Below are 8,616 nucleotides of genomic sequence, written 5' to 3'. Positions count from 1 at the left end.
AAATTATATCTTGAAATTATTGACGGTGTATAAGCTTTGATAAAGTAATTATAAAATAATATAAAAATTCCCTAAATAGAAGCTAATTAATCATAATTTTTTGAAAAGTAATTATATTCACTTGCATAATTAATCATAAAAAAATTTAAAAAATTTCTCGAATAGCATCTAATGTAATAGCCTACTGCATATTTTGTTCTCTTATATATATTTTGTTAGGTTATATGCAAATAATACATATTCTATTAATGATAAAAAAATTTCTTAATATATCTGATGATATCGTGGTAAAGCAAGGAACTTAATTTTTTATTTTTGATGATATAACGACATGAGAATTGAATTCGTACCTTGCTTTCATATATATATATATATATATATAGATAAGATATATATAGTTGAATTAACTTCTGAAATGTCAGGAAATAGCCAAAAAAATAGATTAAACTAACTCTTAATAAATAATTAAATTCATAATTTTTACCATATGAATTTACCAAAAACCCCCCTGCCCACCTCCATCTCCTTCCCCAGGCCTCCCCTCTGCAGCTCTCATCGCTCTGTCATATGTACAGTCCACATTCTCTCTCTTATTTCTCTCTCTCTCTCTCTCTCTAACCCACAATGGCTCACCTCTTCAGGGATCTCTCTCTGGGCCACTCCAAGAGGGAGCCCTCGAAGCCTACTCCTCTGGTCACTGGCAACAACAACAACGGCAGCTTCTCCTCTGAGCTGCCCTCCCCACTCGGGCAACTCGATGCCCAGCTCACCGATTCCGAACTCCGTCTCACGGCCTTCGAGATCTTCGCTGCTGCATGCCGCACGTCCGCCGGGAAGCCCCTCGCGATCCACACTGCCGCCTCCCTGAGCCATTCCGAGTCAATGAGCAACAACTCGCCCAACTCACCCAGCTCGCCCGCTCTGCAGCGGTCGCTCACCTCCGCCGCCGCCAGCAAGATGAAGAAGGCGCTCGGACTGAGGTCGCCCGGGTCGGGCTCCAAGAAGAGCCCCGGGTCCGGGTCAAGTTCCGGGTCTGGTCAGGGCAAGTCCAAGAGGCCGGTGACTTTGGGAGACCTCATGAGGACCCAAATGAGGGTCCCCGAGACTGTTGATTCTCGGGTTAGGAGGGCTCTTCTCAGGATTTCTGCCGGCCAGGTTTTCACAACATTTCTATGATTTGATCTTCAATGTGATTTGGGTCAATTGGGTATTGATCTAATTTTGCATAATTCAGTTAAAAGATATGATTTTTACCTGGATAATTTGTAGGATAGATTTCATTGAGTTGGGAATTGACAATGTGACTGAATTTTATGTTCTTATGATTTCTTTGATTGGTTTCGAGCTCAATTGGTTGATCTTTCGTTGGTTAATTCAGGTCGACTTGATAGTCTTGTCTGAAACATGAATAGGTGATGGAGCTCAATGGATCATTTGGGTTCGACTGGGCAATACCAATTTTGATTGATCTAACTCAAGTGGCTCTTGATCAAATGTATTTGTTTTCATTATCTGTTTTACTATTTTGTCTCTTCTCCAGATCTACCAAAAACAATGCCGATGACCCTAATTACAGGGTAGGTGTTCATCATCAACTGAGACAGGGGAGACTTAAGAAAGTCACTGGTAGTTGAGAGAGACTGAGCTTAAAACATTCATCGGAGATTGTGTCTGACAAAGATTTGATTTTCTGAGAAAGGTTTGGATCTTAGGGTTTGGATCTTAGGGGTTCATTCTGCGGTTATAGTTGCACTGTGAGATAAAAAGTTAGGTCGAGTAGGAATGCTCTTCTCACTTGCATTTGTGTGACTCTGGACCTTGATTAATATTCCAATTGAAATTGCAATACTTGCTTCGTGAATTTTTATTCTAAATTCTGTTGGACTTTTGTTGCTCGAGGCTCTCATATTAGTCTACGGTGGTTTTGAGATTGTTTCATCCTATGTTTTTCTAGTACAACAGACAAATGTGAACTAGATTCAGTTGATGGCAGTATCTACTGCTTTTTAGTTTCTTATTCCACCGCTCCAATCAGTCAATGCAAAATCAAAGTAAATTATGTCCCAATCAGAACTATTATTTTAATGATTCTTGGCTTTTGAGTCACCGTGATGTAGGTAAATAATGGATCGAGAGTAACTCCGGATGGCACTTTCGTGATGAAAACAAAACTCAAAAATTTTAATGGCGCATGTGATCCTGATAATACAGTCGTCTGAATTGCAGGTTGGAAGGAGAATAGAGTCTGTGGTTGTACCATTAGAGCTACTCCAGCAGCTCAAATCCTCTGATTTCGCCGATCCACAAGAATACGAGGCATGGCAGAAAAGAACCCTTCGGGTACTCGAGGCAGGCCTCCTTCTCCATCCCCGAATACCACTAGAGAAGTCAAACATCTCCGGGCAACGATTACGGCAGATCATTATTGGGGCATATGAACGTCCATTAGAGACAGGACGCAACAATGAGTCCATGCAAGTCCTGCGGAGCACTGTCATGTCTCTTGCATGCCGATCAATTGATGGCCTCGAAGCCTGCCACTGGGCTGATGGAATTCCGCTGAATCTCCGTCTCTATGAGATGCTTCTAGAAGCATGCTTTGACGTGAACGATGAAGCCTCTATCATAGAAGAGGTCGAAGAGCTGATGGAGCACATTAAGAAGACGTGGCCGATCCTTGGGATCAATCAGATGCTCCATAATGTCTGCTTTACATGGGTTCTGTTCAACCACTTTGTAGGCACCGGTGGAGTGGAGATGGACCTCCTATATGACGCTAATAATCAATTATCAGAAGTTGCAAAAGATGCAAAGGCCACCAAAGATCCTGAGTATGCTAAGATCCTGAGCTCCACTCTGAGCTCGATCCTTGGGTGGGCAGAAAAGAGGCTTCTTGCATACCATGACACTTTTAATCGCAGTAGCATTGACATGATGCAGGGTATTGTCTCCATTGGGGTATCTGCTGCAAGGATATTAGTTGAGGATATCTCAAATGAGTATCGACGAAGGAGGAGGGAGAATGTTGATGTGGCTCGGAGTAGGATCGATACTTATATCAGGTCATCCTTACGCACTGCTTTTGCGCAGGTAAAGTGGCATTCATCTTTTGCAGGGTCATTTTCCTTTTAGGATTTTATATGATTGGGTGCAACTCAGACAAAAATCTTTGGGTTATGTAATATCTATAGATATATGATATGGGTTTCCTATTGATCTGAACAGAGAATGGAGAAAGCAGACTCGAGCAGGAGAGCCTCAAAGAATCATACCAACCCGCTCCCAGTGCTGGTGATCCTTGCAAAGGATGTGGGTGAACTCGCAATCAACGAGAAGCATGTCTTCAGCCCTATCCTCAAGCGGTGGCACCCTTTCGCAGCAGGGGTAGCAGTGGCCACCCTCCATGCATGTTATGGAAACGAGCTGAAGCAGTTCATCTCAGGCCTGTCGGAGCTGACACCAGATGCTGTTCAGATCCTGAGGGCAGCTGATAAGCTCGAGAAGGATCTTGTTCAGATAGCGGTTGAAGATGCGGTGGAGAGTGATGATGGAGGGAAGGCAATTATTAGGGAGATGCCTCCATACGAGGCTGAGGCTGCGATAGCGAATCTTGTGAAGATATGGATCAGGATGAGGATAGAGAGGATGAAGGAGTGGGTAGATCGGAATCTTCAACAAGAGGTGGGCACTCTTTAACTGTTCACCAGTCTTGAGCATATGTTACATTTCGAAATTTGATATGGGACACTGTCATTGCTTTCTGTAATACTTTCCTATGAAAGACACACAAGGTAATAAAAAGTGGTTTCTTTTGCAACATTCGAGATGTATCTTTCATGCAAGAAAACATTTACCTGAAATGGTGGAGATTTCCTGACTTACAAGACATTTTCTCGCGCAAAAAATCTTGTTACATGCTCATGATCTCACCTCTTCGTTTTTCTCATTTTCAATTGGGGTTTAAATTAAAAACTGGGAACTTGTTTTGTAGTTTTGCTGGACTAATATCACATCGATTATACAGTATTTCATTCCGGAAGTTTTGTATGATATAATTTCCTTGTTCATAAATTCTTTATTTTGCTGATGTAGACTTGGACCCCCTTAGAGAATAAAGACGGATGTGCTCCATCAGCTGTTGAAGTTTTGCGCATTATAGATGAGACTCTGGACGCGTATTTCCAGCTTCCAATCCCAATGCATCCTGCGCTACTTCCTGACTTGATCACCGGCCTTGATAAATGCCTTCAATATTATGTTACCAAGGCGAAATTGGGATGTGGTAAGAACGTTTGGAGCTTTTAATCGCGATTACATTGGCTATCCTGATCCTGCACTTTTAGAAATTGCAGTCTCCACACTGGAGCCCCTGAAGCTTATTAACCTGAAATTTTACATTTTGAGGCAAATTTCAGGGGGCTAAAAAAAAATGAAAATTGTGGATACACAAACTGTGCTTGTTGGGGTTAGTCTGTAATTGTACAATTTGTGTATATGCAAAGATTGTTCCTGAAAAACAAAATGCAGGCGTCTTTCTTGTAGTTACCAAAACAAGAAAAAAAAAATTCTTTCCATGTATTTACAATCAGGCATCTAACAAGATTTGTTCTTTCGTCGCCCTAACTGTCAGGTTCACGGAACTCGTTTATCCCAACTATGCCTGCATTAACCCGATGCACGGTCGAGTCCAAGTTCCAAGGCTTTGGTAAAAAGAAGGACAAGTCTCCAAGCATCCAGAAGAGGAACTCTCAGGTCGCAACTGTAAATGGTGAAAACATGTTTGGTGTCTCGCAGCTCTGCCTCCGAATTAACACTCTACAGCAGATCCACCTTCAATTGGAATCCGTTGAGAAACGAATTATAACCCATCTCAGAAACTCCGAGTCTGCCAAGACTGAAGACTTCTCGGACAGTACTGGGAAAACATTCGACATAACTCCTTCTGCTTGTATTGAAGGGATCCAACAACTATGCGAAGCAGTTGCCTATAAGATCGTATTCCATGATCTAAGCCATGTACTCTGGGATGGGCTTTATATTGGAGACCCTTCGAGTTCTCGGATTGATCCCTTCGTTCGGGAACTGGAGAGAAACCTTCTTCTCATATCAGAGTCGGTCCACGAGCGGGTCCGAACTCGGATTATAACAGACATAATGAGGGCTTCCTTCGATGGGTTCTTGCTCGTTCTGCTGGCGGGGGGCCCATCCCGGGCTTTTTCTCGGCAAGATTCTCCGGTAATAGAGGATGATTTCAAGGCCTTGAAAGATCTCTTCTGGGCAAACGGGGACGGCTTGCCAGTGGAATTGATCGACAAGTTCTCAGTGACTGTAAGGGGGATTCTCCCGCTCTTCCGGGCTGATACAGAGTCCCTGATCGAGCGGTTCAGAAGGGTCACCCTGGAGGCTTACGGGTCGTCAGCACGGTCTCGGCTTCCACTGCCAGCTACTTCCGGGCAGTGGAACCCAACCGAGCCCAACACCCTCCTCAGAGTTTTGTGTTACAGGAATGACGAAGCAGCCTCAAAGTTCCTGAAGAAGACCTATAACCTTCCCAAGAAGCTCTGATGACTGAATCCTGAAGGGAAGGTAATTGTTATCCTTCACGATCAGGCGTGATCGTGAGTCGGGAAAGGGTAACAGAATATGGAGGGAGGAGGTTATGGAAGGAGGTTTGGTGCGGCTATTCTTTATTATTCTTTTGTTTTTATATAGTATTGGCTTAAAAAATGTTTTCTTTCTTGGTCTTGTGTAGTTCATGTTAACTCCATTTTAGCAGCATCTCTATGGTTTTGGTCATATATGTTTGGTATAAGAGGCAGGGGGCTGTACACAGTTACATATATAAATATTGTTGAATTTATTTCAGGAGCAATTCAGAGTATATGTATTGTAAAAAAAAAAAAAGCAGGTTTCTTTCTTCGAATTGTGGCAAATAAGTTCATGAGCTGGATCCTGTGTCGTGACGCACAAACACGCAAGTCATCTTGTCTAGCCAAACCTCCTTGAGGCTGCAATGGATCTCGCTGAGATCGGCTGTGCGGTTATACAGCACCTCAAAGCCAGTCTTTGCACCCGTTAGGTTGGTTTCACTGAGATTGGCTGCGCCAAGTTTTCACGTTCAACATTCACTGCCAAGACTTTCATGCTCAAGGTTTATGATTTCACGACTCATACGTATGCGTGCAAGTTATACCTAAGTGTCACGAGCGTACAGTTTCTATTTAGCGTTCCCTTGCTCGTGTAGACTTAGGTTACGGTCAGTCTAACCGCTCTAGAGAGAGAAAGTAGAGAGAAAAGCTATGAATTGTATATAACTTCTCGTGTGCATTGCAAATGAAGGGGACTCCCCCTAGAGTTCTAGAAGAATGTTCAAGAGTCTAGAGTATCTAGAAGTATGTACAAGGTTCTAGAGTGTCTAGAATATTTTACAAGTGTGGGAAACTTTCTAGAAAGACACACTTTCTCGGGACTCCCGAGATCTCATAAAGCCGGGGGTAAGGGTCATCGGATGAACCTCAATCCATTGTCCGTCTAGAGCGTGCCCTGGTGTCCATGTCGCGTGGTCCGTCCGTGACATATGCGTGCAAGTTATATTTATTTAAAATGATCGTAGAAACTCTCGATTTTGTTAATATTCACCGTGGGGATTTGAGTAATTAACACACAGCCACAAGTGCACCAGGCAAGAACTGCTTCAAGTTAGATGGGCTTTTTCCACGGAAAGTTTCGATGATAATTGGGTTTGGCCCAATTAGTTGATTCTAATGGGACTTCAACTAAGATAAAGCCATTAGGCTTTGCTTATGGTGGTGTTGGGTTTTAATTAGTAAGTGAACACAACTTCCCCACGGCCCACCACCGCGCGTACAGACGTGCGATAAAATTGGAACTATACTGAGAAGATTAGCATGACCCTTGTGCAAGGATGTCACACAGCCACGCAGTGACCATAGAGTGAACTATTCTTTCGCCTTTTACTAAAGAATACGGTGTACTTAATATTGAAATCGAGATAAGATAAAAGTTTGTTAGTGATGAATGCGAGAGTAAACTAATTAATGAGGAGCTTCTCTGCTTATCATATAAGCATGTCGAACATATCATGCATTGTTAATCATGTTTATAATGACAAGCAAAAACGTACATATATAAGCTCAAATTCCGAAAAGAATTATTTTCACCTAGCTTCGACACCAAAGATTACTCTCATCTAATAGATGATTCATTTAAAAAAACAACTGACATTGTCCCTTGTATAGTCTGATCAATTATCATCGACAAGGTACATGCTAACAGGAACTCAAACTATGAAATCTTGCTCTCGAGAAATACTGCGCGAAACTACCTATGTCGAAAAATCTGAATCATAAATAGTAAAAGTTTAGCTAATGGAAAAAGATCTAGAGGAATATGAAGAAAAATAGATCCCATTAAACCCCTTACCTTCTATTTTTATTTCTCATGTTGTCCACTTCAAATAAGAGCACTATATATTATAACAAAAAATGGTAAGTTTCTCTATCAAGTCCCTTCAATCAAGTGTTCTTTGATCAACCAACAAATTAAAGCATAAACATTATATTTGTACACGCACATGATATTGTATTAATATTATGTCAAAAGTGTGTCAGCAAACATCACTCGTACCTCTCCCCCATTGAGTTAGCCTTCAATCAAAATATTAACAGGGACTCCTTTAATTAGGGCAAGTGGATGGGGAATTTTTTACCCTAACAATGCTTAGTGCTGTCAAGTTCTTATTTGTTTAGTTTTAATTGCTTCAGACAGTGACAAGGATAATGCATGGAATTTGTGTCTTTTTGGTTTTATTTTATTTTTTTACTTTTGCCTTTTTACCTAGTGGAAGAGCACATTGTAAGTTTATTATTCGACGGGATCTTGATGGGCCATGATGGACTAACAGCGACCTGATTCAGGAACCTTGGGTCAGTTAAAAGCATATATATAGAGATGTTGTGTCCTTAAAAATATGGAAGAAAACTATAGGTATAAAAGATAATTTTGTTCAATCATTCTATTAGTTTGAGTTTTTCGGTTGATTATGTGTTCAACTTTTTGTGGCTCAGTATATGTAAAGTCTCCATGGTACTATAATAGGTTACACATTCACAAATGAGCTCACATCACACCAAGTCTAATTAGCGTTGAGAACAGTGAAAGTACGACTCATGTTAGTTCCAATATAAATATAGAATTCATGATTTGTTTAGTTGTAGTGTGGATGAAGTCCCGTAATAAACCCAAAGTGGAAGTCCAACTCTCATTCCCTTTTTAAGGGCATGTTTTAAGTTCACGTAACTAGTGTTGAAAAATATCATCAACACACGTTGCTATATGAAAACAAAAGTTCAAAGTTATTGTAAACAAACGTTGAAAGGCATTGTATCTCATATCGAAAAATGAAGGAAATTTCTCCGGCGAAAGTTTTACTTTGGAATAAAGAAGAATGCCATTTTCGTCACATTAATGAACAGGCTTAATTACTTTTTACCATTAAAAAAAGAAAAAAAGAGGAAGGAGCTTATAATTAGTATTATAAAATAAATTTTAAATTTCGAAGAAATAAAAGTATATGATAAATTAAGAAATTATTGG

The 8,616-nt window shown here is 40.9% G+C and overlaps 1 protein-coding gene and 1 non-coding gene across 2 annotated transcripts; both read left to right on the top strand.

The window, feature by feature from the left end:
- The first annotated feature begins 545 nt into the window (after window positions 1–545).
- LOC116187800 (protein unc-13 homolog) lies at window positions 546–5,881 on the top strand. The gene is made up of 5 exons (XM_031516740.1): window positions 546–1,155; window positions 2,227–3,090; window positions 3,226–3,681; window positions 4,093–4,282; window positions 4,631–5,881. The coding sequence occupies exons 1-5, from the start codon at window positions 625–627 to the stop codon at window positions 5,563–5,565; spliced, it is 2,976 nt and encodes a 991-aa protein (XP_031372600.1). The 5' UTR covers window positions 546–624; the 3' UTR covers window positions 5,566–5,881.
- Window positions 5,882–6,860: 979 nt separating this feature from the next.
- Window positions 6,861–6,967, top strand: LOC116189675. The gene has a single exon (XR_004152447.1). It is a non-coding gene; the product is annotated as a U6 spliceosomal RNA (small nuclear RNA).
- Window positions 6,968–8,616: the final 1,649 nt, after the last annotated feature.

This window comes from Punica granatum, chromosome 8 (assembly GCF_007655135.1).
Source record: "Punica granatum isolate Tunisia-2019 chromosome 8, ASM765513v2, whole genome shotgun sequence".
In the NCBI taxonomy this organism is placed as follows: domain Eukaryota; kingdom Viridiplantae; phylum Streptophyta; class Magnoliopsida; order Myrtales; family Lythraceae; genus Punica; species Punica granatum.
The sequence above is the reverse complement of the archived record's forward strand: the minus strand, read 5'-3'. Positions and strand labels throughout refer to the sequence as shown.

What these genes read in the sequence shown, in the direction of transcription:
- LOC116187800 (XM_031516740.1), top strand. Translation starts at nt 625, where the DNA reads ATGGCTCACCTCTTCAGGGATCTCTCTCTGGGCCACTCCAAGAGGGAG. An exon ending in TACGCACTGCTTTTGCGCAG is followed by an intron (nt 3,091 to 3,225) that starts GTAAAGTGGCAT and finishes TGATCTGAACAG; the next exon opens with AGAATGGAGAAAGCAGACTC. An exon ending in CAAGGCGAAATTGGGATGTG is followed by an intron (nt 4,283 to 4,630) that starts GTAAGAACGTTT and finishes CCTAACTGTCAG; the next exon opens with GTTCACGGAACTCGTTTATC.